This window comes from Anas acuta, unplaced genomic scaffold (assembly GCF_963932015.1).
Source record: "Anas acuta unplaced genomic scaffold, bAnaAcu1.1 SCAFFOLD_223, whole genome shotgun sequence".
Classification (NCBI taxonomy): Eukaryota; Metazoa; Chordata; class Aves; order Anseriformes; family Anatidae; genus Anas; species Anas acuta.
Genome location: NW_027075987.1, coordinates 15,965 through 41,085, shown reverse-complemented (window position 1 = coordinate 41,085; position 25,121 = coordinate 15,965). Strand labels below are relative to the sequence as shown.

General features: G+C 62.7%; 6 protein-coding genes and 4 non-coding genes across 19 annotated transcripts; all 10 read right to left on the bottom strand.

Annotated features, from left to right (window-relative positions):
* Window positions 1–2,468: 2,468 nt before the first annotated feature.
* Window positions 2,469–3,701, bottom strand: TMEM223 (transmembrane protein 223). Its single transcript, XM_068668296.1, has 2 exons — window positions 3,372–3,701; window positions 2,469–2,834 (listed from the first exon to the last, which is right to left on the bottom strand). Exons 1-2 carry the CDS (start codon window positions 3,655–3,657, stop codon window positions 2,536–2,538), a joined length of 585 nt encoding a protein of 194 aa, XP_068524397.1. The 5' UTR covers window positions 3,658–3,701; the 3' UTR covers window positions 2,469–2,535.
* Window positions 3,702–4,684: 983 nt separating this feature from the next.
* On the bottom strand, window positions 4,685–10,254 carry NXF1 (nuclear RNA export factor 1). Its single transcript, XM_068668290.1, has 21 exons — window positions 10,113–10,254; window positions 9,746–9,941; window positions 9,490–9,643; window positions 9,120–9,203; window positions 8,890–8,994; window positions 8,735–8,815; window positions 8,582–8,651; window positions 8,402–8,490; window positions 8,207–8,314; window positions 8,015–8,124; window positions 6,632–6,668; window positions 6,407–6,475; window positions 6,244–6,299; window positions 6,043–6,150; window positions 5,881–5,939; window positions 5,668–5,783; window positions 5,549–5,591; window positions 5,384–5,456; window positions 5,113–5,295; window positions 4,958–5,018; window positions 4,685–4,837 (listed from the first exon to the last, which is right to left on the bottom strand). The coding sequence occupies exons 1-21, from the start codon at window positions 10,201–10,203 to the stop codon at window positions 4,799–4,801; spliced, it is 1,932 nt and encodes a 643-aa protein (XP_068524391.1). The 5' UTR covers window positions 10,204–10,254; the 3' UTR covers window positions 4,685–4,798.
* An 87-nt stretch (window positions 10,255–10,341) lies between these two features.
* STX5 (syntaxin 5) lies at window positions 10,342–13,182 on the bottom strand. Of its 4 annotated transcripts, none has more exons than XM_068668292.1 (11): window positions 13,030–13,182; window positions 12,613–12,807; window positions 12,279–12,352; window positions 12,107–12,162; window positions 11,922–11,992; window positions 11,718–11,834; window positions 11,541–11,597; window positions 11,367–11,448; window positions 11,167–11,267; window positions 10,933–11,054; window positions 10,342–10,849 (listed from the first exon to the last, which is right to left on the bottom strand). In XM_068668292.1, the coding sequence occupies exons 2-11, from the start codon at window positions 12,796–12,798 to the stop codon at window positions 10,690–10,692; spliced, it is 1,026 nt and encodes a 341-aa protein (XP_068524393.1). In that variant the 5' UTR covers window positions 12,799–12,807; window positions 13,030–13,182; the 3' UTR covers window positions 10,342–10,689. The 4 variants fall into 4 exon arrangements, with proteins under 4 accessions (XP_068524393.1, XP_068524396.1, XP_068524395.1 ...); XM_068668295.1 differs by having other exon boundaries at window positions 12,279–12,349; XM_068668294.1 differs by having other exon boundaries at window positions 12,613–12,801; window positions 13,030–13,166.
* Window positions 13,183–13,855: 673 nt separating this feature from the next.
* WDR74 (WD repeat domain 74) lies at window positions 13,856–16,607 on the bottom strand. The gene is given in 12 exon segments (XM_068668297.1): window positions 13,856–14,131; window positions 14,221–14,277; window positions 14,370–14,512; window positions 15,151–15,206; window positions 15,300–15,400; window positions 15,495–15,596; window positions 15,705–15,848; window positions 15,931–15,994; window positions 16,078–16,199; window positions 16,284–16,352; window positions 16,354–16,391; window positions 16,532–16,607. Coding segments are annotated over 12 exon segments (1,098 nt in total). The 5' UTR covers window positions 16,593–16,607; the 3' UTR covers window positions 13,856–13,990.
* A 363-nt stretch (window positions 16,608–16,970) lies between these two features.
* Window positions 16,971–22,143, bottom strand: TMEM179B (transmembrane protein 179B). Of its 6 annotated transcripts, none has more exons than XM_068668284.1 (13): window positions 21,842–22,143; window positions 21,339–21,517; window positions 21,132–21,266; window positions 20,932–21,007; window positions 19,567–20,818; window positions 19,123–19,154; window positions 18,753–18,795; window positions 18,371–18,412; window positions 18,125–18,239; window positions 17,843–17,883; window positions 17,551–17,611; window positions 17,309–17,340; window positions 16,971–17,100 (listed from the first exon to the last, which is right to left on the bottom strand). In XM_068668284.1, the coding sequence occupies exons 1-5, from the start codon at window positions 21,992–21,994 to the stop codon at window positions 20,660–20,662; spliced, it is 702 nt and encodes a 233-aa protein (XP_068524385.1). In that variant the 5' UTR covers window positions 21,995–22,143; the 3' UTR covers window positions 16,971–17,100; window positions 17,309–17,340; window positions 17,551–17,611; window positions 17,843–17,883; window positions 18,125–18,239; window positions 18,371–18,412; window positions 18,753–18,795; window positions 19,123–19,154; window positions 19,567–20,659. The 6 variants fall into 6 exon arrangements, with proteins under 6 accessions (XP_068524385.1, XP_068524386.1, XP_068524389.1 ...); XM_068668285.1 differs by having other exon boundaries at window positions 18,371–18,409; XM_068668288.1 differs by lacking the exon at window positions 17,551–17,611.
* Window positions 17,174–17,241, bottom strand: LOC137848804 (small nucleolar RNA SNORD31). The gene has a single exon (XR_011091529.1). It is a non-coding gene; the product is annotated as a small nucleolar RNA SNORD31 (small nucleolar RNA).
* Window positions 17,691–17,760, bottom strand: LOC137848803 (small nucleolar RNA SNORD30). Its single transcript, XR_011091528.1, has one exon. It is a non-coding gene; the product is annotated as a small nucleolar RNA SNORD30 (small nucleolar RNA).
* LOC137848805 (small nucleolar RNA SNORD22) lies at window positions 17,955–18,080 on the bottom strand. Its single transcript, XR_011091530.1, has one exon. It is a non-coding gene; the product is annotated as a small nucleolar RNA SNORD22 (small nucleolar RNA).
* LOC137848802 (small nucleolar RNA SNORD26) lies at window positions 18,933–19,007 on the bottom strand. Its single transcript, XR_011091527.1, has one exon. It is a non-coding gene; the product is annotated as a small nucleolar RNA SNORD26 (small nucleolar RNA).
* Window positions 22,144–22,246: 103 nt separating the features above from the next.
* TAF6L (TATA-box binding protein associated factor 6 like) lies at window positions 22,247–25,060 on the bottom strand. 2 transcript variants are annotated; one of them, XM_068668282.1, is made up of 10 exons: window positions 24,873–25,060; window positions 24,692–24,781; window positions 24,423–24,573; window positions 24,272–24,322; window positions 24,085–24,179; window positions 23,934–24,008; window positions 23,616–23,836; window positions 23,358–23,490; window positions 23,130–23,258; window positions 22,247–23,056 (listed from the first exon to the last, which is right to left on the bottom strand). In XM_068668282.1, the coding sequence occupies exons 1-10, from the start codon at window positions 25,017–25,019 to the stop codon at window positions 22,331–22,333; spliced, it is 1,818 nt and encodes a 605-aa protein (XP_068524383.1). In that variant the 5' UTR covers window positions 25,020–25,060; the 3' UTR covers window positions 22,247–22,330. The 2 variants fall into 2 exon arrangements, with proteins under 2 accessions (XP_068524383.1, XP_068524384.1); XM_068668283.1 differs by having other exon boundaries at window positions 24,692–24,778.
* Between the last annotated feature and the right edge of the window lie 61 nt (window positions 25,061–25,121).

Here is a 25,121-nt window from a genome sequence, read left to right as displayed (position 1 = left end):
TAATGTTTCTTACACCGTGATTTCCACCTAATGGTGGTAAGGATTCTGGTAGTCTGCATTTTACAAGGTTGTCTGTTGTAATAAATGACTAAGTCCCAAATAGATTACAATCAAAGTTTACAATTTATTAAATGAATAGAGGTAAGCAAACAGCACTGGGTGCGCCGGGAGTCTCTGCTCCACCGAGACGCACACAGGTTACATCAGGCGGCTGGTTTTTATGCTCCTAGGCTAATACATATTCATTACTACTTCTAGAAAAGGCAGGGTTATTATAATTAGTTCCTGTAATCCAAACCCGCCCACTGGCGCATGTATATCAGTCTCTGGTGGTCCCTCTGCAGGTCTCTCGTACTGAAGGCTCCTAGTCTTCCTCCCAGGCTTTCCCCTTGTCCTTCTGCTTTGTCCATCTTGGACGGATGTCAGAGACTTGCATAGTGCCCCATGCAATAGTCATAACAGTTAGCAGTTATTCTGAAACCCTTTGTTCTCTTATCCCCTATTGACATGAATTGCTGGACCATTCCTTTGCAAGATACAAGAACTATATACATTAACCTCTCTGTTTTTCTTAGACTTGTGGTTATACAAGAGTATGTAAGCCAGAAGGTCACATTTCATCATACCATGCGGCCCTAGCATTGTTCCATATTGACACAAATCAGATGAACACATTTCACAATCCCCCATCTCCTTTTTCATGGTATTGGTTCGTGTTTTCCTTTCCAATCGAGTCAATACTTGCCAAATGGATATTAGTTTTGGATCTTCATTTGTTTTTATTATCATCAGGGAATGGGTTTTCTCTTTCCCTGGTTCTGGGTCAACAGGTACCGCAGATATTTTCATTCCTTGTATAACCGAGTGTATTAGTCCTGTAATACAAGGTATTAAACATGGAATTATTAACAATCCTCCACATATCCCCAATAAAACCATCCTTATTTTAGCAAACCAATCACCGCCCATAAAGCCCCCCCATAATCCTCCTAGATTGATTCCATTCCAAGTTCGAACTGGGACATATGCAATGTTCTTCATTTCTTTTACAAGTTCACTTACAGCTTTTCCTTCTGTTGTGGTTTAACTCAGCCAGCAGCTAAACACCACACAGCCGTTCACTCACCCTCCTCCCTCCCTCTCTGGGATGCGGGAGAGAAATAGGAAAGTAAAGCCCGTGAGTTGAGATAAAGACAGGTAAATAATAATAACAGTAATAATAAAGACAATAATGATGATAATAGTACTACTACTGCTCTGTATGAAAACAAGTGATGCACAATGCAATTGCTCACCACCTGCTGACCGATGCCCAGTCCCTCACATCGGGGGTTCAGTGATTCTTCCCTCCAGGTTTTTTTATTAAGACCTTGTCTCCTGGTTGTATTTTATGAATAGCAAATCCTAAAGGTGGTGTTTGAGCCATCATCCCAATTTCTCAGCTCTTGTAATCTCCTTCCAATAGTAATTATATATTTCTGGATGCTACGATCCTCAACTACATTGTTCCATAGAGGCATCCTTTGAGAATAAGGCATACCATATAACATTTCATAAGGCGATAATCAAGTCTCACTGTATGGTTTAGTTCTTATGTTTAAAAGTGCCAATGGTAAGCATTTTGTCCAGGGCATTTGTGTCTCCATCATTAACTTAGCCAATTGTTGTTTTATCATTTGATTCATTCTTTCTACTTTCCCTGAGCTTTGTGGGTGCTACAGAGTATGGTATTCCCACTGAATACCTACTGATTGACATCATAATTTTATTATTTTAGAAGTAAAGTGCGTGCCCTGATCAGAATCAATGTACTGGACATGCAGTGTCCTGGATAGCACACTACGTAACATATGCCCTATAATTCTGCAGAAATCCTAAGGGACCTGGAAACACAAATTAAACACACAAAGTAACATCATCATCCTACCCATAAACATGCTATAACACCTACTCACCTGAAGAAGAGCTGCATTAAATACAGGCACCTACTACTAGACTGCTTTACTGTGACAGATCCTACTAGTCACCACCTCAAAAAGCTGGGCTTCTACTTGGAAACACATCAGTCCATACTCTGCCCCGCCTAAAGAACCTCTTTAGCAACCTGTGCTAAATATCCCTCTATTAAGTGAATTCCAAGCACTTAAGACACAGGAGCTGGAACGTTCCTGCCCAACAATCAGTCGCGTGGCACAGGAAGGATGCTGCACGCTCCTAGAAACCAAACCTGAGCAGCTCCCCACCTCCTCCTGCCAACCACGCTCAGCACACACACTATTTACCGCCCAGAAAAACAAAAAGTTGGAACATACACACCCAAAAAAAACAACGGAGCTCCACAAATGCCAAAAGGACACGCACATACAGGTGGCCCCCTCGTCTGCCAGCATTGCCTGCAGCTGCAGAGTGGCCCAGAGTGGTGATGCCCCAAAAAAAAACTGAAGCAATGAAGAGACAGCAGAACAAAAGAGGTGGCTCGGGGTTTATTGGGAGATGACAGAGCGAACAAGGGGACACCCGGAGCCCCCCAGTTTTCTAGAGCTTGCGGTAAGCACCAACGGTGATGTCAAAGAGACGAGCGTTGTAGAGCTGGCCCCGCTTGTCCAGCAGGAAGAAAAAGGGGCGCCCCTTCACCTTCAGGGGGATCATGGCAGGCACCTCGGAGCGGTGGGCTCGGCACGAGACGTGGCGCAGGGGCACGGTGAAGGAGGGCCCGCGGCCCAGCCCCAGGGGCCCGTGGGTGCTGATGGCCACGGTCGCCCCCCCCCGCAGCAGCGTCACCCGCCGCACGGCGCGCAGGGGGAAGACGCAGCCCGCCGCCACGATCAGCGAGCCTAGGGGAGGCCGGGGGGGTGGAGGGGGGTCAGTGCAGCCTCTCGAGGGCACCCCCCCAAAAAAAAACAAACTCCTAAGACCCCCAGCCAACCCCACGCTGCCCTGAGCAGAACCCCTGCACACCCCCCTTCCTTCCCCCTCCCCAGTCTGGGCCCACAGCCCCCCAAAAACCTTGTTCTGAGCCCCCCCCCAGCCCCACACCCCAGTTCTCCTGACCCCCGCCAACCCCCTTCTCCCTCCCTCACAACCCCCTTTTCCCTCCCCCCCAGCCCCACACCCCCCCTCCTCCTTCCCCCCGACCTCCTTCTCCCTCCCCCCCCACCCCCTTCTCCCTCCCCAGTCTGGGCCCACAGCCCCCCCACCTTGCTCTGAGCCGCCCCCCGGCCCCACAACCCCCTTCTCCCTCCCCCGTTCTTCTTCCCCCCACCCCCTTCTCCCTCCCTCTCCCCCCGTCCCTTCTCCCTCCCCTCCCTCCCCCCCTTGGGCCAAGACCCCTCCACTGCTCCCCCCCCGGGGGTCCAAGGCCCAGCCAGTACCGAGGGTGAGGCAGGAGGCGGTGAAACCCAGGCGCCACTTGTGGTCCCGGGGGCGGAGGGGGTCATCGGCACCGGGAGCAGAACCGGGAGCGGGAGCAGGAGCGGGCCGCAGCGCAGTGAAGGCAAAATGGGCCAAAGCGGCCCAAAAACAGCCCTGCCCCACGCAGAAAAGCCCCACCAGGCGGAAGAAGGGGCCGCGCTCGTGGCGGAAGAGGATGACGTCCCGGGGCACGGCCACCTCCAGCTCCAGAGCCGCCGCCGCTCTCGCCGCCGCCGCCGCCGCCATGCCCCCACCTTCCGGGGCGGCCGCAGCCAAAGTTCCGGCCACCAGGGTTGAAACGGATTTTTGTTTTCACAGAATTTCTAGGTTGGAAGAGACCTCAGGATCAGCGAGTCCAACCTCTGCCCTAACACTAACAGTCCCCACTAAACCATATCCCCGAGCTCCACATCTAAACGGCTTTTAAAGCCCTCCAGGGATGGTGACTCCACCACCTCCCTGGGCAGCCCGTTCCAGTGTCTAACAACCCTTTTGGTAAAGAAGTTCTTCCTAACATCCAACCTAAAACTCCTGGCACAGCCTAAAACCCCTGGCACAACTTTAGCCCCTTTCCCCTCGTCCTGTCACCAGGCACGTGGGAGAACAGGCCAACCCCCACCTCGCTACAGCCTCCTTTAAGGTATCTGTAGAGAGCAATAAGGTCACCCCTGAGCCTCCCCTTCTCCAGGCTGAACAAGCCCAGCTCCTTCAGCCGCTCCTCGTAGGACTTGTTCTCCAGGCCCCTCACCAGCTTCATTGCCCTTCTCTGGACCCACTCAAGCACCTCGATGTCCTTCTTGTAGCGAGGGGCCCAAAACTGAACACAGTACTCGAGGTGCGGCCTCACCAGAGCCGAGTACAGGGGGACGATCACCTCCCTAGCCCTGCTGGTCACACTGTTTCTGATACAAGCCAGGATGCCGTTGGCCTTCTTGGCCACCTGAGCACACTGCTGGCTCATATTCAGCCGACTGTCCACCATCACTCCCAGGTCCTTCTCTGCCTGGCAGCTCTCCAACCACTCATCTCCCAGCCTGTAGCTCTGCTTGGGGTTATTGTGCCCCAGGTGCAGGACCCGGCACTTGGCCTTGTTGAACTTCATGCAGTTGGCCTCAGCCCATCGGTGCAGCCTATCCAGATCCTCCTGCAGAGCCTTCCTACCCTCGAGCAGATCGACGCCTAACTTGGTGTCATCTGTGAACTTACTGAGGGTGCACTCAATGCCCTCATCCAGATCATCGATGAAGATATTAAAAAGGACCAGCCCCAGCACTGAGCCTGGGGAACGCCTGGAGAATTTCATTTATTTACAAAAAGGAAGAGAAGGGAAGGGGTAAAACGCCGCCGCGACCAAAAACCAGCGGGAGGTGACGAGGGGGGGCGGTGCTCACTTGAGGAACGCCACCTCAGGGATTTTGCCTTCCAGCTGCCAAGAGAAGGAGACAGGGCCTCAGCGGGGATCCACGCGTGCCCCCCCTGCAAGGGGGGGACCACAGGCACGTTCCCCCCACACACCCTGGGGGGGGTCCTAGCTCCCCAAGCCCACCTTCAGCTGCGTGAAGACCTGCCCAGCCCGGCCGTAGTCCCAGTCGTTGTCCTGCAGGCACCTGGGGGTGGAAAATGGGGAGGGGGATTGAGGAAGGGTGAGGGGTGACTGCAAGGGGAGACGGGGAGGGGGAGGGGGGGGGGGGACACACTCACTTCTGGGACCACTCAAGGTTCATGCCTGACTGCATGGAAAAGGCTGCCAGCATCTCCTGCTGCTCTGCGGAGAGCGTGGGGACGGGGCTGGAGGAAGGGGTGGGTGCCGGCATGACGAAGGCCTTGCGGATCTCCTCCGTGGTGGCGTTGCGAACAAAGAGCTCATCGTTGACGATGCAGAGGCTGAGAAGGAGGGAGGGGGGGGGGGAAATAAGCACAGGAAAGGGGGCCAGGGGCGTAGCAGCAACCCCTCTCTTCCCTCCCTCCTTACCCGGTGTTGCCAGCCGGCACAGCGATGAACATGCGGGTGAAGGCACGCACCGAGTCTCGGGATTTGCCGTCCACTGGGGAGAGCAAAGAAGAGGGTGGAGGTGGGCACGGGGGGGGGGGGGGGGGGGAAGCTTTACAGCAAGGAGGGGCCGCGGCCCAGCCTCACCTTCCTTGAAGATCCCATGGACGGCGAAGCACAGCAGCGTGTTCTGCAAGAGAGGGAAGAGAGTGAGGCAGAGCCCAGCTCGGGGGGGTGGGGGGGGGCGCGGACTCTCCTCCGCTCACCGTCTGGGCACAGACGTCCACCACAAAGGAGTTGACGTCGTGCTGGGTCTTGGGGAGCTCGTTGAGGAAGGCCACCACATTGAGGCGCGTGTGCTTGAGCAGCTTGAAGCGCATGGCTGGGGGGGCAAGAAGAAGAGCACTGAGCCTTCCCCCCCACACACACACACCCCGCGTGGGCAGGGTAGGGGGCACAGCAAGGGGGGGGGGGCTTACTGGGGTCTTTCAGCTTCCTCACGTTCCTGCTGTCCTTGAAGTACTCATTCAGGCTGTTCCTGCAGGGATGAGCAGCCATGAGGGACAGAATGACGAGGGGGGGGGCAGCTGCCCTGTCCCTCATCGTGGAGGGGGGGGGGGGCTCGGGGGAGTGGGGTGTACCTGGGGGGGTTTTGGTGCCCGAAGGGGATGCTGAGCGAGCAGCAGGCGCCGTCGTGGTAGGCGTCGAGCAGCCCCTGCCTGTCGCTCGAGTCGTAGATGGAGTAGTACCTACGGGGAAGGACAGGGATAGACTGGGGGGGTGCCACAAACACACCACCACCACCCCCCTCCCACCTGCCTCAGGGCCCAGCCCATACTTACTGCTGTAAGAACCTCAGCACCAGCGCCTTCAGGTCGTCAGAGCCGAAGTAACTGCCCTGGAAAGAGCCCGGAGCAGCAGTCACCCCCCACGGGATAGTGGGGGGCGCCCCCCCCACCCCCCCAGGCCTAACCGGGGCTGCAGATATCCCCCCCACAGCCCTACCTTGCAGGGGGGCAGCGTCGTGGGTGCCTCCACGTCGAAGGCGATGGGCGGAGGAAGCTCGTGGCCATCCTAGGGGAGAGGCAGAGAAAGGGGTGAGAGGGGGGCTGCTCCCTCCTGCCCGCCCCAGCAGGACTGAGCGTGTCCCTGTCCCACCCCCCTCCTCAAAGCTCCAGCAGGGGTCACAGCCACCCACCCTCCCTCCCTCCTTTTCCCTCCTGCACTCACCAGGCGCAGCAGCTTCGGGAAGCGCTCTCTGACGGAGCTGCCGGGAGGGAGAACAGTCAGCATGGCGGCCGGGCTGCCCGCTGGGGCCAGGGGCAGCAGGAAAGGCCGCCCACCCTCCCCACCCCCCCCACCCAAAAATAAAATAAAATAAAAAATAAAAAAATCCGCTCCCAACTCCACTCTCCTCTCACCTGCCCTCCCCAGAACCATGGGGCATGCGCTGGGACCGCCCCATGTGGCTGCCTCCCCTCCTCTCCCCCTTCTTGCTCCCCCTCTTTTTGGGGGCGCCATACAAGGGAGCTGCCCCTATCCCCCAGAGGAGTTTTGGGCTGACAAGGCCCCCCCCTCAGGCCCCCCCCCCACCCCGAGCCAGCTCAGGACTTACCTGGCTCGTACTCACCTGAGTGCGGGTGCCCAGAGAGGAGGGGGAAAAGGGAGGGGAGACAAAATCCCACTGGTCGTGGCACGGCCCCGGGCACGAGCCGCCTGTTTACAGCTGGGGGGGGCCCTCAGCAGGGCGACCCCAATTCAGCAGAAGAGGATGAAGCGGAGGGGAGGGGGGGACAGACAGAGGGGCAGGCAGCCCTGGGCAGAGCCTCTTCTCCTTTGTGCCGCTCCCTCGGGGACCCACGAGCGTGCCAGGTGATGGGCACGGCCGCATCCTGAGCCCAGGACCCCCGCCAGCACCGGGGGCCAGCACCGGGGGCTACCTGGGGTGGGTGGTCCGCCCACAGCGGGCTGAGGGGCCTGCACCAGGCCCGGGACGGCCTCCCCGGCACCGGCCGCAGCGGGGGCGGCAGCGTTTGGCCACTGCACGGCTGTGCCTGTCTTAGGTTGTTCCTCCCGTGAGGAATCTTACCCGTCTCTGGCTAACCAGCCATCGTCGAGGGCCAAACGTGGGTGCGGGGGGGCGGCGGCAGCTCCACCGGGGGAGGGGGGGAGGACAGGGGCAGCAAACGCCGTGCCCCGGGGCCACAGCCCACGGCCCCCCCCCACCCCCGAAATCGTCCACGGCAAGGTGGAGGAGCATCGAGAGCCCCCGTCTGCACGGCAGAGGGGTGGTGGGAGCGGCAGGCAGGCAGCGGGGGGGCTCCTGAGAAGAGGCTGCGTGCCCCGGGGACGGGGAGGGGGATAGAGGGAGGAAGAGGAAGGAGAGAAGAAGGAAATCTCCGACCAGCTGAAACAACGTCTCTGTTTGCTGAAGCCCTTCACGGTCCCGCACCACGACCAGGGGCTGTGGGGAAGCTTTTGAGGAGGGGTCTGGGCACCGGCGAGCACAGGGAAAGGGGGGGGGGGGCGGCCTCTCTTCATCCTGCCGTCCTGCCCCCCGCCGAGCAGGGGCGGCCCACGGGCCCCTAGGGCCGCCCCAAGGCTAACACTGACCTGACGTAAGTAGCCTGGTCCCGGAAAGCGTCGCACAGGGGGTTGCCGTCCAGCCAAAGCTCTTCCAGCTTGAGCCCCTTCACTTTGTCCAGGTCCCGTTCCGATTTCAGCTGCAGCGCGGCAGGGAGAAGACGGAGGGGGGGGTGAGGGCGCGAAGAGCGGGGCGTGCAGAGGGCGAGGGGCAGCACCCACCTCGTTGCGAGAGAGGTCGAGGATTTTGAGGCCAGCGGCTTTCTGTGCCAACTCGGCCAGGTCGTCGAGGCGGTAGAGCTTGTTGCTGCTCAGGTTCAGGGATTGCAGCTGCAGGAATGAAGCTGAGCATGAAGAGAAACCCCGCCGACAGCAGAGAAGGAGGAGAAGCCCCCCCCCGCCGTCCCCCGTCCTCACCTCAGGGATGTTTTCCTCGATGATGCGCAGCACAACCAGCATGCAGCTCCGCTGGTTCAGCACCACATCGATGCTCTGCGACACCAAGTCTGGAGCAGAGGAAAAAAGGAGACCCAAAGGGCGTAAAGGCGCCGCCTGCCACAGTCCCGAATTGCCCCCCAGGGGGGCGGCAGCACTCACCTGGATCGACACGGAGGCTCTTGAGGTCCAAAGCCCGCTGCGAGCCGTCGTACCTTTTACTCATACAGAGCTGCGACAGCACAAGGGAAGTGAAGGCAAGCAGGCGGCCCCCACCCCGTGCCCCTGCCCCAACCCAGCGCCCGCTCCGCTCACCTTCAGCTGCTCGATCTCCTCCGGCTTCAGCTCGTTCTGCAGGGACTGCGGCGGAGCCGACGAGTTGATAATGATCACCACCTAACGAAGGCAGAGCGGGCTAGGACGCACAGCTGCGTGGAACGCAAGCGGCCCCGCTCTGCCGAGGCACGCACCTTGTAGTTGTCCCTGTCGGTGATCTTGCGAGAGACCTGCTTGAGCGCGCTGGCGGTGGTGGCGTCCTCCACGTAGAACTGGGCTCGGTTGTGGTCGTAGTGGAACTGAGAAAGGAGGGTGGCGGGCTCAGGGCACGGCCGGCCCCGCTTCCACCCTGGGAGCTGCATGAAGCCACTCGGCCTGCCCAGGAGGGGAAGCGAAAGCAAAGCTGGACCCCCCCCCAGCTCACTTCAACGGGAGTGAAGGGAACGCTGCAGAGGTTCTGGATGGAGCTCAGCAGCCACGTCTTGTCGTACTTCTTCCCGTAGGGAATCTAGGAGGAAATTTGGGCAGCGTTACTGCGCCTTCAGGGTACGAGCGAGGTGCTTTAGGGGGCACGGGGAGCCGCCAACACCCCTGGGACAACACCCAGGACACAGCTGCCTTCTGCACCTGCCCCGGGGGGAAGAAGACGATAACGGCCAGAGCACAGCACAGGAAGAGGGGAGCTGTCACCCCCAGCCTCAAAGCAGCTGCAGCCCCCCCCAAAAAAGGGTCGCTGATGGCCGTGACCCCCCGCCCACCCCCCTCTGTTCCCATTCCTCCTGCCCCACACTCACGGTGATCTTGAACCAATTCCGCCGGCTAGCATCCTGGCTCCTCCCGCCGCCGCCACCGCCGCCGCCACCACTGCTCCGCTCCGGGGCGGGGAGGTCGCGCCGCACCGTGATGTGGATGTTGGCCGTGCGGTTGGGCCGGGGCCCGTAGGGCAAGCTGGAAAACGCCAAAGGGAGAGGCCAACGAGGGGGGGGGAAGCCGGCCCGGCCGACCCCAGCGGGCCCAAACGGGGCCGCCCCCTCCCCCCACAGCACTCACTATCGGTTCCGAGGCCCGTCGTGGGCCTCGCTCATGGGGACGTCGCCGTCGTCCTCGTCCAACCGGGCCCGCAGCCCGGAGCCGCCCCGGTTGCGGGAGCGGTGGTTCACCTCGCTGTACATCTTCCCCCGGAACGGGCCTCGGCCTTTCTTCCTGCGGCCCGGGAAGCCTCGGCCGCCGACGCGGTCATCGTGCTCTGCCCCCCCCCCCCCCCACACACACACAGAGGTCAGCACCGGGAGGCCCCGCGGGGGCCCGGTGACCGGCGGGGCCTGCAGCCGCCTCCCCCCCACGCACCCCCCAGCCCCCAGCCAGGCCCTTCGGGGCCTCGAGTCCCGGTTCGCGGCTCCCCCCCGCCCCCGCTCACCGCTGTACCCCCCCTTGGCCTCCTCCGCCATCGCCGCCGCTCCCGGGACCGACCGCGGCCCCGCCGCCGCACGCCGTGACGTCACGCGCATGCGCGTTCACCCCGCCGCGCCCCCACCCACCACCCTCTAGCGCCCCCTAGCGCCCCGGAGGACCCCGCGCGGCGGAGTCGCGGGTTCGAATCCAGACCCGGGAAGAAAGAAAAGGTGGGAAAAAAAAAAAAAAAAGAAAAAGGTCCCATCGATTTAATGCGGTCCCCGCTCCTCACGGGGGGGGGTCCCTGCGGCCCCGTGCAGACCGGAGGAGGTCACAGCCACCATGACCGGCCTCGGCGTAGGCTGGGGGAGCTGCAGAGAAAGGGAGAGGGGGTGGGGGCCGGGGCGCTGCCCCCCGGGGGGCGAGGGGGGCTCCGAGGTCCTCCACGGGCACCCTCAGGCCCCAGCGTGTCCCCTAAACCCCGTCCCCCGCTGTCCATGTGAGCCCCGCGGTCACAGCGTGGCCGTGTCTGTCTGTCCCGGCCCCCCAGGGACAAGGTTTTGGGGGGCTGGGAGGGAGGGGGGGGCCCGGCTGGGGGCTGCTCAGGCGAGGAAGACGACGAAGACGATGAAGAAGACGATGAGGATGAGGAAGATCTTGACCAGCAGCCAGCGGTTGGAGGTGACCGACTGGAAGTACTTGAGGATCTCCCCGTGTGCCGCCTCCACGTTCAGCTGCGCGTCCTCCACGCTGGCATCGATCCTGGGGGGACGGACAGACGGTCAAAGGGGGAAAGGGGGGGGACAGACACACGGACGAGACCCGGGGGGGGGCCGGGGGGGCACCTCTGGATCGTCTCCTCCTGCTCCTTCACCATGTGCGCCAGCTGCTGGAAGATGGAGCCCAACTCCACGATGGTGGACTCGATGTTCTGCATCGTGTCCGCCCGGCTCTGGATGTAGGAATCCTGCAAGGGGGGGGGGTGACAGACACGCCGAGGGGGTGAGGTGGCAGCGGGGTGGGTGCCTGGGGGGGCCTAAAAAAAAAAAGGGGTTTTGGCCCCCAAAGCCCTCCCCAACCTGCTCGTCGATCAGCTGCAGCTGCTGGCTCGTCCGCGCATCCATCTCGATGGCGACGTCAGCGGTGCGCTGCGGCTCATCCTGGAGCATCGCCGAGCCCCCTGCGGGCGGCAGCGGGGCCTGAGAAAAAGGGAGACCCCCCACCAAAGACACCCCCCACACACCCCAAAAAAACAACAAAAAAAATCCCCAACGCTCACCCAAATTGCTGGCGGCCAGGGGCAAGGCAGAGACAGGGGCACGGGAGAAGTGCTCGCGGCGGCTCCGCTGCTGCTTCAGGTTCTGGAGGGGGGGGCGGGGGACAAAAAATGGCATCGGGGCGAGGGGGGGGCACCCTGGGACACCCCCACAACCCCCCCGGGACCAACGCTCACCTCCGTCCGCACCTCCAGCACCGATTTGAAGTCGTTGGACATGGAGGCCAGCTTGGACTGGGAAGGAAGGAAGGGGGAAGATCACTGCGTGGGGCTTTTTTTTCGGGGTGGGGGGGGTGGCTTTTTTTTCTGGGGGGGGGGGCTTTTTTTGGGGTGTCCTCCCCCCCCTCTCCCTACCTGCAGGGACACCACGACAGTGTTGGAGTGCGTCTGGACGTGGCGCCCGCTCTGGCTGCCCCGCGCCCGCACCAGGTCCTGCAGCTGGGCGATCTGCTTGTTCAGGCTGCCGATATCCTACGTGTGGGGGGGTCACAGGGCACGGTCAAAAATTATCCACACCCCCCCAAATATCACCCCCCTCCCCCCCCCCCCCCACGGTACCTGCTTGATGATGTAGGTGAGCTCCTCGATCTCCACCGCCTTGTCATCGAAGAGGGATTTCCTCTTGGCCACTGTCAGCGGGGGGGGGGACGACACACACAGAGGGGGGGGGCTGTGCTCAGCATCCTGCCCCCCCCCCAATAAAAAAAATTTAAGCCCCCAACCCCCAAAAAAATACCACTCACAAATGGTCAGCTTCTCCAGCTTGGCGAAGGTGTTGCTGAGATCCTTCCCGATGCGCCTGGGGGGGGGGGGGTAAAAAAAAATTAAGGGGGGGGCACAGGGCAGTTTGGGGAACATTTTGGGGTGTCCTGCCCTCCCCCCAAACAAAAAAAAACATGAGGGGGGGGAACTCACTTGGCCATGAGGCTGAAGTCGCTGCGCTGCCGGGCGGCCCCCGCTGCCGCTCTGCTGGGCTGGAGCCCATTCTGCTGGGGAAGGCACGGGGGGGGCACTGAGCACCCCCCCAGCACCTCCCAGTCCTGACCAGTACCTCCCAGTCTCCACCAGCAGCCTCCCAGCACCTCCCCAGCACCCCACCAGTACTCCCAGTCCACCCCAGCACCCCCCCAGCACCTCCCAGTCCCCACCAGTACCTCCCAGTCTCCACCAGTAGTCTCCCAGCACCCCCCAGCCCCCCCACCAGTACTCCCAGCAGCTCCCAGTGCCCCACAAGCACCCCTCCCCTCACCTGCCGGCCCTGCAGCGACTTGCAGGCGGACAGGAACTCCTGGGTCCTGTCGCGACACGACATGACGTCGGCGACCGGGGGGGGCAGGGGGGGCGGGGGCTGAGGGGGCACGGCCTGCGTCTGGGGGGGCCCCAGGTAAACGCCCTGCTCCGTGTTCCTCGAGCCGTGGCGGCGCCGCGCGTTCATCACCTGCGGCTGCGGGGGGGTCAGCACCGGCCCGTGACCCCCCCCAGTCCCGGGCGGGACCCAAAATCCCCGGGATTCCACCCAAAAAGCGCCGGGAGAGCCCCAAAATCCTCCCCCCCCCCCCCTTCTTCTTCCCCCTCCCCCCTCCCATCCCTGAGGGGAGGGGGGGGGAGCGGGAAGGGGGGGCAGGGGGCGGGGCTTCCGCTTGGCCCCGCCCCCTCCCGCGCTCACCGGGCCTCGCGCTCGGTTCGGCGCCGCTCGGCTCCGCGGCCCCCCGGGCGGCGCGCTGACGTCACTGCCACGTCTCGGCGCGGGCCACGCCCCCCTTTTGCCCAGTGACGTCACGCGGCGCGCCGCCGAGCCTCGCCCCGCCCATCTGGGAGGTTGGGGGGGGGGCAGCGCCCCCTAGCGGCGGGGAGGAGCCGTTGCAGGATCCCCTCCAAAACGCCCCAAAACCGCCGCAAAACGCCCCCAACACCCCCCAAAACGCCCCCAAACCCCTCCAAAGCTACCCCGAAACCTTCAGAGCCCCCCAAAACCCCGTCAAAGACCCCTCCGAGTCCCCCAAAGCCTCCTCTGAGACCCCCAACCCCCCCCAAACACCCCCAAACTTCCCCCAAAGCCCCCTCTGAGCCCCCAAAGCCCCCAAACATCCCTCTGAGCCCCTCAAAGACCCCTCAAACCCCCCAAAACCCCCAAACCTCCCCAACCCCTCCTCTGAGTCCCCAACCCCCCCCACACCTCCCCAAAGCCCCCTCCAAGCCCCCCAAAACCTCCCCAATCCCCCGAGAGCCCCCTCTGAGCCCCCCAAAGGCCCCCAACACTTCCCAAACTTCCCTCAAACTCCCCCAAAGCCCCCTCCGAGCCCCCCAAAACCTCCCCAACCCCCCCCAGAGCCCCCTAAAGCCCCCTTAGCACCCCCTAAAGCCCCCCCCCCGAGCCCTCCCCCACACAGCCCCATTCAGGGGCCTTGCTGGTGGTGAGGCCGCACCCCCCCTGCCCCCAAAACACATCTCAGTGCCCCCCAAAACGCCACAAATCCCCCCAAAAACAATGAGAGGGGAGCAGTGGGGGCATCTTTATCTGCTGCACAGCAGCAAACCCGCATCCGGGGAGGGGTTGGGGGGGAAGCCCCAAGGAAAGGGGGGGGGGCACAGTTCAGTTCAGGGTTAAGTTTTGGCGGGGGGGGGGGTCACGGCCCGGAGCTTTTCCGTTTCTTGGCCCGTTTGGCCCGGCCCCGCTCGGGCTCTGACGTGGGGACGGTCTCCATCGAGTCCCAGAGCGCGTCGCCCTCCTCTTCCTCCTTCACCTCGGCCGGCGCCGCCGGGGCTTCCTGAGGGGGGAGTCGTGGGGGGGGGGGGACAAAAAAATGAATTTTCTGAGCAGGAAAATCCCAAAAGCAAAACCCCGAAAGGCTCTCACCTCCCAGTCCTGCTGGGTGCTGAGCAGCAGGCAGTTCAGGCGGGATTTTAGGTAGACCTGGGAGGGAGAAAACGGCTCGGAAATTTGGCCGGGGGGCAGGACACGGGACATGGGGGGGGTGTCCCTTGTCACCTCGGGGGGGGTCTCACCTTGTGGCGCAGCCGCTTGTCGCCCAGGTCGTGGACGCGGAGGAAGCGGTCGAGGCCGCAGGAGGCCACGAGGGGGAGGGAGGGGTGGCACTGCAGCCCCCGCACGCTGCCCGCGAAGCCCTTCAGGCACTTCAGCACCCGCCCTGGGGGGGGGGAAAAACAATTGGGGAGGGGGTAAAAAAAAAGTTGGGGGGGGTAAAAACAGTTTTTGGGGGGGGTAAAAACAGTTTTTGGGGGGGTGAGAAAATCCCCGACGGTCCCAAAACCCTGGTTATTAGCACGCCATCTACCTCCCATTTTAGTTCATCAACCATTAATTTCCCCTTTTTCCATTTTTTTTTTTAAATTAATTTTTTTCGTCATGACAGGACCTGCGATTTTTTGTTTTTGTTTTCTTTTTTTTTTTTTTTTTTACTGATTTTGCCCCGTTTTTCTCAGCCTTTCTCCTAATTTCTGGGCAGCAGCACCACCCCCCTACCCCCTTAACCCCCTCCCCGCTGCTCTGCCGGCACAATCGCTTTCAAGGACGTGAGACGAGTGAAATATTCTGCTGCAAAACCACGTTTTCCTGCAAAATCACCACTTCTTTTTTTCTTCCTTTTTTCTTTTTTTTCCTTTTTCATCTTTTTTCTTTTTTCTTTCTCTCTCTGTTTTCTTTTTTTTCTCTTTTCTTTTCTCTCTTTTTTTTTCTTTTTTTTCTGTTTTTCTTTTTTTTCTTTTTTCATTCTTTTTGTTTTATCTCCACCCCCCCCCAAAAAAAAAAAAGATGCCCAAAGCTCACCTTGGCGCAGGTCAATGACGGCCACCTCCCCACGGGCGCTGCCCACCACGACGGAGCTGTCGGGGGGGGGGGGTAAAGGAGAGAAAAATTCAGCTCCTTCACCCCGGAGCCCTCCCCAAAACACCCCCCCAGCCCCAGAATTCACTCACGTGGCTCCAGGCGCCAGGGAGAGGGCGGTGAGCGGGGACTCGCCGAAGGTGACCTCCAGCACCGGGCGCCGCTGCGGGGTGCTGGGGTCGTAGAGCCGCACCTGGGGACCCCCAGGAGGTGAGGGCACGGCTGGGACCCTCCCAAAAAGCCCCAAAAAAGCCCCAGCACCCCCAAAAAAAGCCCCAGGGTCCCACCTGGCGGTGCGCCGTGCACGTAACCACCTTGTCGGAGGCCGGCAGGAACTGGAGGTCGCGGTCCCAGACGGGGACGCGGAGGTCGAGCCAATCGTTCCTGACCTGCGGTGGGGAAAAATGGGGTGAGACAAAAAAAAATAAAATAAAAATACAAATAATAAAAATAAAATTAAAAGTAAAAAGGAGGGGGCTGCGGGGGGGGGCACCCACGTTTTTAGCACGGAAGACCGGCTCCTCCGGGCGCTGCAGGTCCCAAATTTTGAGGGCGTTCTCCTTGCCGCCGGTGGCCAGGCGGTGAGGCCGGGCCGGGTCCTGGCGCATGCGGCACAGCCCCGAGCCCGCCTGCAGCTCCAGCTGGGGGGGGGGTCAATATCACGGGGGGGGGTCACCATCATTGGGGGGGTCACCGAGGCGCCCCCGGCCCCCAAACACTCACGTTCTCCGCCGCGTCGTCGCGCCACGCCTTGAGCAGCCCCGACTCGACGCAGGTGATCAGGGTGCTGAGATAAGGCTCTTATCACCAAGGGGGGGTCGAGGGGGGGTTTGGGGATCACCCCCCTCTCCGTGCCCCCCTCCCCAGTACCTGCCGTGAGCCGCCAGCCCGCAGAAGGCGCCGTCACCGCCGGGGCAGAGCCGGCTCTCGGTGAATTTCCCCTTCTCGGTGCTGAAAAGCTTCACCGAGCGGTCCAGGCACCCCACCAGGACCTGGGAGGGGGGGTACGGGGGGGGGGGGGTCACGGGGGTGCCCAGACCCACCGAAGACCCCCCCCCGCCTCAAACCGTGCTCACCTCGGTCTCGGCCGGGTCCCCCCAGCACAGGGCGCAGACGCCCTCCCCGCGGTTCAACGCCCCCCCCCCCGGTGTAGTTGGTGGCCTGCCGCTTCTGCAGGTTCACGCCTGGGGGGGGGGGGGGAACAGGGGGGTTAAAGAGGGCCCTCCCGGTACCGGAGACCCCCCTCCAACCCCCCCCGGTTCCTCTGCCCCATCCCGGAGACCTCCCGGTACCGGGGAACCCCCCTCCCCGTCCCCCCTCCCACCTTTAAGCGCTCCGGTCTCGGCCCCCACCCACACGTGGCTCCACCGCGCGGGGGCCGCCATCTTGGTGAGGTCCGTCCCCGCTCTCCGCTCCCCCCGGGGAACCGCTGCCCGCGCTCTTTCGTTCCGGGGGATTCAAGGTTCCCCCCCACGCACCTGACCCCTGAGCCCTGCGCACCGGCCGGAAGGGCAGCACTAAATACGCTCCCCCCTGAGCCGCGCAGAAACGTTCCGTCCCCGTAGCGGGTCCCGGTAACACCGATGCCCCCCTCCGGTGCTCCCCCCAAACCTATCCCCCCCCCGGTGCTCCCCCCAAACCCTTCCCCCTCCCCCCGTGGCCACCCCAAGGGGATGAAACCCCCGGGTGGGGGGTAGCAGGGGGATCAGCGACACCCCCAGACCCCACCCCCACCCATTTAAACAGACTCAAAATTCAACAGATTTTGGTTATTTTTTTTGCTTAAAATTTATTTTTTTCAAAATTTCAAAATAATAAAATTTCTTCAGGGCTCCACCGTTGTCGTCGTCTTCTTCGCAGGCTGCGGGGGGGCAGCCACATCCTGGAGTGGAGCTGGCGGGGGGGTGGGAGGAGGGGGGTGAGCAGGGTGGGGGTGTCCCCAAAATTCCCCCAACCCCCCCCAAAAACTGCCTCAGGGGGAACCACTCAGTCAGGGGTATCAGCCTGGGGCGGTATCGGCTCATCCTCGGCAGCAGGACCCTCCCCGCAAACATCCCGTGCCCTCATCACCCCCCCCACCCCCCCCAGAACCCCAACTCACCAGGACAGTCTTGGAGATCCTCGGGGGGGGGCCTGGAAAAGAAGGAGGGGGGTCAGGGGATCTCAGCACCCCCATGAGACCCCCCCCGGGGCTGTGACAGCCCCACGGTTTTTCAGGTGTTTGTAGGGTTTGTTTTTTTCAGGGGGGGTTCAAAGTGAGCTAGGTGGGCTCATCATTAAAACCGAGGGGGGGAGATGTCACAGCCCCACAGCGGCACCCCCAAACCACCCCAAACCACTCACCTCAGCCCCCGAGCTCCCTCCCTGCACCGCATTCGGGGCTCCTCAGCCCCCCGCTGTCACCCTGGGGGGGGGACAAAAAGTCAGGGTCACCTCCCCCTGGCCCACAAACCCAGCGTTCCTCCCCCCACGCCCGTCCCAGCAGGGATCAGAATCCGAATCCTCAACAGCAGCCTTCAGCCGAACGAGATTCCTGAGAAATTCATCACGCCTGTGAGGAAAGGGGGTCCCTGCACCCCCCGGTGGGGTCCCCACATCCCCCATCAGGGTCCCTGCACCCCCTCAGCCCCCTCACCTGCACAGCAGCACCGGGGCGGGTCAGGATCAGCTCCAGTTCTGCAAAAAACGCCCCCCCGTTAGCTCAGCACCGCAGCCTGGGCCACCTCCAGCCCCCCAGCCCCGTGCCCCCCCCTCAGACCGTTCCCACAGAACTGAGCCGTCCTCCTCTCCGGCCGCCGGCGCCAGTGGGTTCAACCTTTGCAGGTTCTGGCGCCAGACAGGCAGTAAGACGTGTGAGGTTTTCCTCATCGGGGAGGAAAAATAGAATTAAATAATAAAAAAACAGCTGCAGGCTCACCATTGGCTCCAGGTGGAGGCCAGGAGGGAAAGAATCTGCCATCAGATTTATCAGATTCATGTCGTCCAGCTCAGCAGCGTCATCCCCGGGGTGTCCCCACTGCAAAGAGCTCAGCCTGCAGGCAGGAAAGCAGCCGTGAGGCCAGCAGGAGGGACAATGTCCCCCTCAGCCCTCGGGGACAGGACCTCAGGGCACAAAAAGGATCAACAAATGCCCGGTGAGGCACAGCTCATGCCCTGTACGCACCTGCAGGAGGAGATCCCGCTTCACAAGGCGGCAGAGGCGCTGCTGGAGTGGATAAATTAATGAATAGCAGCTCTTGCACGAGCCCACGCAGCCCCTTCCCTACAGGGCTCCTCCTGCCCCACAGTTCTCAGCTCCGATCTGGCATCAGGGTCCATCAGCCATATGCTTGTCCTGTGGCTCGTCACCGAACGGGGCGGGAGCAGCGATCCCTGCCTCCCACCCACACCCCAGGGGCACCCACGTGGCAGAGGAAACTCCCCTGGAGCAAGCTAAATGCACCCCTGTGCCTCGGGCTGCAGCCACGCTGCCTCTGCCCTGCGAAGGGAAAAATCCCACGCCCCTACCCTTGAAAATTTTTTTACAAAGAGAAAACAAAGCTCACCTGAAAAGGGACCCTGTGTGCACGTGGCTGAGAAATCCCACACCTTAAAAAAAAATAAAAAGGGACACTGAGCCATGCTGCAAGCAGGACAGGGGTTGGACACCCACCACCCCCATCCGAGGGCACATGAAGAACATTTAACGCCCACGGTGCAACAAAAACAGACGCCGGGGCAGCAGTGCCACTCAGAACCTTGTTTAGAGCTTCTCCACTTCAGCATCAGAAAGAGAGAGTTCAGGATTCTCATCTTTGCAGCACTTCGCCCCCCGCCATACAAAGCCGTGCGGCTGAGAAGCGAGCACACGTTTAATTCGTAGTCTTGGTAACACTGCAAAGCCTTCAGGCTAAGCATTGCAGCAGAGAAACTCACCTCTTCCACCAACGCCATCTGGACGGCCGAACCTTTAAAAGAAGATAACAAAATTAACGATGTTAGAAGCAATTACGACACACAAAAGGCCTTCGGCAACGAGCGGGGAGCGGTATGGCCTCCCCGCAGGGTAAGGAGCCAGGGCAGGGCGCGCCCGCTCTCCTCAGAGATGCCAAAAGCCTTCACACCGCGGTCAGCTCAGGTCTGTGAACGAGCTCATCACAGAGCGGGCCCCGCGCCGCGGCCCTGCCCCCGGTAACGGGGCCTACCCGAACAGGGCCACGAAATGGCGGCCCCCGGGAGGAGCTCTCGCTGCCGAGCGAGCCAGAAGCTGCCCGCTGCTGCAGGAATTAAGGACGCGGTATCAGAAACCCCCCAGCTCCTGAAAAAAACGCCCCGGGCCGCCCCAGCAGAAATAAAAGCAAAGCGCCAACCCAACCACACCTCCCGCTCCGCCGCCGCGGACAAAATGGCCGCCGCCCCGCCGCTCGCGCGCTTAAATAGGCCGCGGGGCATGCTGGGAGCGCGCGCCAAGAGAACGAGCCTGCGCACTGAGGGACCCCGGCTCCAAGAAAAGGGCGGGAAATGGGACAGCGCATGCGTACAGTGCTGAGGGGCAGCGGCTGTGGGAGGGGCCGCCTGGGCGGGACTCTGACCAATGAGGTGGGCGTTGCTAGGCTGGGCAGCGTCTGGGGAGGAGGAAAGGGTGGGGATATGCTAATGAGATGCGCAGGCAGCCGAAGGGGCCGCCGGGAGCGACACGCCGCTAAGATTTTGCGGCTTGTGACTCAAAAAGGCGCTAAAATCCCCAAAAAAAGACTGGAATACTATAGTGGGGAGAAAAGAAAGAGGGAGAAAAAAGGGATAGTAAAATTCCACCGTGATCTAGATATGTGGGGGGCGTGGTGGGGCCCGGATGGGAGGGGAAAACAATAACGCCTGAGGGGGTAAATCTCTCCTGAGGGGGAGTGGTTTTAAGAGCAGATTAGAAACGGGGGTTGAGGGGGGTGTGGCTGTGGGGATAATGCGTATGGGATCGGGTATTTATGGCCTGTGTCGGGATGTTTGTCACGAGGGGTGCGTGCTGGTCACGTCCTAATCAGCAGTCTTCAAATGTGGTTGTGTGTGGTCATCGGTTACCGTTCAGTTTCGCTGTGGGGGTGCTCATGTCTCGTTTGACCCCTTCTGGTCGTTAAAATTTCTGCTCTCGCTGCCCGCGCCCCAGCCCGTGACAGCCCCGCCGCCCCCGCAGCGCACAAGCAACCGCCCTGCTTCACGCACGCACGGACACGCTCCTCTCCCGAAAATCCTCGCCTTTAATAACGAAGCTCGGCGCCCAGAAAGGACCCCGAGGCCGGAGGGCTGCGGGTTTCCTGCCGCATGACTCCCCTCTGCCAGCACGGGGTGTAAAGGCTGCGTCCTTTTGCACCTCTGGCCTCATCAGCGCCTGCAGGGCTAATGAGGTGTCCGGGCCAACGCCACCGCTGCGCCTCCTCCCACCCTGCTTGTGGTGTGCCAGGCACGCTGACCCCTTCCTTCAGCTCCGTCTCGGCTGTCCCCCTAGGATGGCTTCTGTCTCGGCGCTCCACTCAGGGTCCTGGTGGCGCAGCAGCGGGATGGGGGCTTCCCTCCGCTGCTGGATGAGCAGCCAGGCCAGCAGCAGGCACCAGAGGAACACGTTCACCCAGGCTGATGCCTGCGGGATGAGGCATGGGTGGAGATGCACAACGTGTCCCCCCCCCATTGATTTCTTGGCTTCCCGTGGCAGGGAGGGCTCCAGTGGCTGCCTGCCCCGTTGTACCTGCTCACCTGTGCACTGTATAGGTTGCTGTAGAAGCGTGTTGGTCTGTAGGATACCCATGCCTTGCTCTCAGCCTCCTGACAGCTGCAGGGATCGGGAGCAGGCATGAGAAAAGGGGGGGGGGGGGGGAGGGACATGCACAGGGGCAGCCCCAACAGCAGCCCCAGCCCGAGCCTGCAGGGGTTTCCCCAGGCAGGGCTGCCCGTACCTGGCCAGCTGTTTGGTGTGCATGATGGAGGCACAGAGCACGTCCATTCCTGCACGGAGGACACAGGCTGAGATGAGGAGGAAGAGGAGGATGACAGCAGCCACGACCAGGGTGAAGGTGAGGCACGCACGGCTCCTGCAGGAGCAGGGAGCAGGCGTCAGCGGGGCAGGGACACCGTCGGGTGCCCCGGCCCCACACCCCACTCACCGCTGAGGCTCGTCCGCACAGCAGCTGTAGAGCAGCACCGCGAAGCAGCACAGGGCCACCACAACGGAGACAGCTGAGACGAAGTAGCAGAGGGAGACATGGCTGAAGGACCTGGGCACCAGCGCGCTCCCATTCCAGCTCACGGCGCCGTAGAGGAGGCACTGGCCCCCAAACTCTCCCTACGGAGGGGAGGGTGTTGTTGGGGGGGGGGTGCCTCATGGTGACCCCCAGGGGCTGCAGGGACCCAGCAGCATGGAGCAGTGAGGAGGAGGAGGAAGGAAGGAAGCCAAAACCACCTGTTTGGTCGCATACTTGTGTGTCACACGGGGGGAACAGGATGGGCTGGGGGTGCTCAGCGTCCCCACACGTTCCAGCTTCCCCCCACACCCCTGCACTGCGACCACAAACAGCTCCCTACAGGACTGGGGAAGGGATGGAGCCCCCCCCCGGGCAGCCCCGCAGCTTCCCAAGGGGCACCGAGCCCCCTCCCACCCCCCTGGTACCTGTGCCACAGTGAGAGCCGAAGCGCAGACGATGCCGCAGAGGAACACGGCCCCGTGGAGAGCCAGCCCCAGCAGCCACGGGACAGACACCGCCATCTTCCCAGCCCGCTCAGCCCTGCCTCCTCCGCCCCACCCCTGCTCTGCCGCCGGCATGGGGCCGGGCTTTGGCAGCTTCCCAGCCCCGTGGGGCTCCGGCAGCTCCCAGCCTGTTTGCGAGGCTTCGCCTAGGGGTGAAGGCAGAACGCCCACCCAGCCGTCTGCAGCCCGGCAATGGGGGGGTGAACGCACACGGGGGGCGGGCAACGGAGCAGCATCCGGCCACGGGACACCAAAGAGCACCCAATTCCACCCGAACAGGACGCTTCAGCAGCCCATCACCCCACCGAGGCCACAAATCCTCCAGGCTGAACAGCGCCTGCTGCTTTATTAACCGCCCGGCTGGCACCACAGCGACTGGCAGCACCCCGAGCACCCAGCCCCGGGCTGGTCTCAGAGGAGGAGATGGAGGGAATACTCGGCACGAGCCCAGCGCCGAGCCGGCCGGGCGGTGCGGCCGATCATGGGCAGTTTCTGGGCGTAGCGGGAGACGTGGCCCGGGCCATGGTGCTGGGGGAAATTGGTCTGGAAGAGGCGACCCCGGCAGCGCCGCCCCGCCTGGCGCCCCGCGATGACGAAGCTGAAGCGGGGGGCCCCGCGGGGGGCAAAACGGCATTTCTGAAAGACGTCGCGAGCCCCTGGCCGGTGGCCGGGCTGCCGTGCCATGCCACGGGCGCGGGGCAGGCTGGCGGAGCGGTGCAGCGCCGGCCGGGGGCTCTCCTCCTCGGGGGGGCTGGCGGCGGCGCTGGCCGTCAGCTGCGGCATTTTGCGGGCCCCCCCCTCGCCCCCGAAGGCCGGCGGCTCCTTCTCGGGGGTGCCGGGGGGCGGCGGTGGCGGCGGGGCAGGGGGCCGCAGCCCCGTGCCGAAGCGGGCAGCCAGGCTGTCACCGAAGAAGTCGTAGAGCTCGCGGTACATGTCGTGCAAAGAGAGGGCCGGCGGCGGGGGGGCTGCCGAGGGGCCGCCACCGCCGCTGCCCCCCCCGAGCTGCAGCAGGGGCCGGCCCAGACCCAAACCCGCCTCGGCTGGGGGCTCCGGCCTGGGGCTGTGTCGTGGGGAGCCCTCCGGCTGCTGGCCGGCCGCCTGCTGCGCCTTCATCTTCAGCAGGCGCTCCACAGCCACCTGGGGAGAGAGCGTGGGCAACGAGGGGATCCCAAGGAGGGGGTCCCCAAACGCCCCCCCCCAGGCCACTCACCAGGATGGCGCCGTAAACTTTGTGCCCGTCTGCCTTCACCTGGGCGTTGGAGACAGAGTAATCGTCCAGCACGGCCTGCAGGTTGGCCCAGTAGGTGGAGAGGTGCGGGTAGAGGACGCGCTCCACTGCCTGCAGGGACAAGGAGGGGGGGGGATTGTTCTAGGGGCAGGGGGCATGGAGAGGCAGCGTTGTACCCCCCCCCACACACACACCCCAAACCTTGCTCACCTTCCAGCCCAGGGCGTGCAGCCCCACCACGGCGCCGTAGTGGGAGCAGAGGGGGCGCACGGGGTCGGCCAGCACCTTCTGGAGGGAGAGGAGAATCTGGTGGTAGAGGCCGCTCACCAGATCGCCGTGGGTCCTGCGGGCGACAAGGGAGGACCCCGCTCCAGTCCCAAAGTCGCCCCTGGGCACAGCGCCAGCCCCCTGCCCTCCACCCCAAAAAAAAAAAGCAAAAAACAAAAAACAGAGGAGCTCCCCCCTCACCAAAAAATGCGGCTGAGCAGCATGGCAGCGTAGTCGCGCAGCGTCCAGTGGTCGTTGAGGGGGTTGATGGAGGCGGCCAGGGGCTCCAGGGCGCAGTACATGACGCTGCTGATGAGGCTGCGGACGTAGGAGCCCAGGCAGAGGTAGGGGTTCTGGATCAGGCTGCGGGCAATGTGCAGCAGCCGGTTCAGCTGCTCCAGGTCGTGGCTCACCGATTTCACCTGTTGGGGGGGAACAGGGGGATGGGGGGGACACGCGGGGGGCTCAGCGTGCGGCTGCGCCCCCCCCTCCCCAGAAGAAGAACCCCAAGGCACTCACCCCGCTGACCACGTAGACGAAGTAAGGCAGGAGGGCAGCAATCTTGGAGTTGCTCTGGAGGTCCTGCAGGGCCACCTGCAAGGACGCCGAGGGGTGAGCCCCGCTCTGGAGACCCCCTATCCCACCCCCCCCCCCCAAAAAAAAAGCTCACCTTCATCAGCTGGGGGTCATCACCCAGCACGGCCCTCGTGACGTGCTGGTAGTACTTGAGCAAGTCGTCGGTCAGCGTGGAGACGGCGCTGGGCACTGCCGGGGAACGGTGTTACAGGGTGTGGGGGGGGGGGGTTTGCCCCTCCTGGTGCCGTGGGGGGGCCACGAGCTGCCCCCCAACTCCTTACCAGCTCCCTGTGGCTCCAGGTTGCCTTTGCCATCCAGGTAGGAGATGTGCACTGCAAGGGAGCATGGCGGTGGCTCTGAGTGCTCTGGGGGGGGTCTCAGTTTGGCAAGGGAGGGTACCGGGGCAGGGGGGGCACCGGGGTGGGTCCTGACCTCGCACAGCCGTCTCGGCACAGCCCTTGGGGATGTTGGTGGCCAGGGCCAGCTCCACCAGGTTGACCTCGCGGTCCTCCTGGAAGTACAGCTCGCCCTCCTTGATGGCACGGAAAGGCAGCGCGTCCTGGGAGCCGTAACCGCACACGGCCTGCGGGAACACGACATTCCCCCCCCACACACACACAGACGGTAACGGGTCCGGTAACGGGTCCGGTAACGGGACCCCCCCCCCCCCCAACCCTATAGGGGACCCTCAGCCCCTGCACCTCCACGTTGCTCCAGCGCAGCGCCCGGTTGAAATCCTCCACGGTCAGCTTGCGGCGCCTCGTGTGCTTCATGAACTGGGAGCTGTTCTGCTGGGAACCGGGAGCGCGTCGGTTACCGGCTCCGGTAACGGCACCAGTAACAACACCGGGTCCGGTAGCAAGGAAAAGGGCCCGGGCGGACCTGCGTGGCCTCCCGCAGCCGGTAGCAGACGTCCTCGGCCAGCAGCGCCGCCACCTCGTCGCTGAGCTCCACGCCCGCGCTCTCCGCCATCAGCCGCACCGAGTCCCGGGGCAGCTCCACGAAGCGCCGCTCTTCCCGCTCCGCCATGGCGCGCCGGCGCGCCCGGCCCGCCCACCGTGGGCGGAGCTATGCAAATAGAGAGCGTGGAGGCGGGGGAGAGCGAAGGGCGGGCAGCCGAGGGAGAGGCGG

What these genes read in the sequence shown, in the direction of transcription:
- TMEM223 (XM_068668296.1), bottom strand. Translation starts at nt 3,657, where the DNA reads ATGGCGGCGGCGGCGGCGGCGAGAGCGGCGGCGGCTCTGGAGCTGGAG. An exon ending in CGCCTCCTGCCTCACCCTCG is followed by an intron (nt 2,835 to 3,371) that starts GTACTGGCTGGG and finishes GGCCTCCCCTAG; the next exon opens with GCTCGCTGATCGTGGCGGCG.
- NXF1 (XM_068668290.1), bottom strand. Translation starts at nt 10,203, where the DNA reads ATGCGCGTGACGTCACGGCGTGCGGCGGCGGGGCCGCGGTCGGTCCCG. An exon ending in TCGACCTCTCTCGCAACGAG is followed by an intron (nt 8,125 to 8,206) that starts GTGGGTGCTGCC and finishes GCCGCGCTGCAG; the next exon opens with CTGAAATCGGAACGGGACCT. An exon ending in GTGCTGAGGTTCTTACAGCA is followed by an intron (nt 6,151 to 6,243) that starts GTAAGTATGGGC and finishes CCTTCCCCGTAG; the next exon opens with GTACTACTCCATCTACGACT.
- STX5 (XM_068668292.1), bottom strand. Translation starts at nt 12,798, where the DNA reads ATGAACGCGCGGCGCCGCCACGGCTCGAGGAACACGGAGCAGGGCGTT. An exon ending in TCACCTACATCATCAAGCAG is followed by an intron (nt 11,835 to 11,921) that starts GTACCGTGGGGG and finishes CCCCACACGTAG; the next exon opens with GATATCGGCAGCCTGAACAA. An exon ending in TGCTGGAGGTGCGGACGGAG is followed by an intron (nt 11,449 to 11,540) that starts GTGAGCGTTGGT and finishes CCCCCCCTCCAG; the next exon opens with AACCTGAAGCAGCAGCGGAG.
- TMEM179B (XM_068668284.1), bottom strand. Translation starts at nt 21,994, where the DNA reads ATGCCGGCGGCAGAGCAGGGGTGGGGCGGAGGAGGCAGGGCTGAGCGG. An exon ending in CGGCTCTCACTGTGGCACAG is followed by an intron (nt 21,518 to 21,841) that starts GTACCAGGGGGG and finishes TCCCCTCCGTAG; the next exon opens with GGAGAGTTTGGGGGCCAGTG. An exon ending in CACACCAAACAGCTGGCCAG is followed by an intron (nt 21,008 to 21,131) that starts GTACGGGCAGCC and finishes CGATCCCTGCAG; the next exon opens with CTGTCAGGAGGCTGAGAGCA.
- TAF6L (XM_068668282.1), bottom strand. Translation starts at nt 25,019, where the DNA reads ATGGCGGAGCGGGAAGAGCGGCGCTTCGTGGAGCTGCCCCGGGACTCG. An exon ending in GGCTGCGGGAGGCCACGCAG is followed by an intron (nt 24,782 to 24,872) that starts GTCCGCCCGGGC and finishes CCCGGTTCCCAG; the next exon opens with CAGAACAGCTCCCAGTTCAT. An exon ending in AAGTTTACGGCGCCATCCTG is followed by an intron (nt 23,057 to 23,129) that starts GTGAGTGGCCTG and finishes CTCTCTCCCCAG; the next exon opens with GTGGCTGTGGAGCGCCTGCT.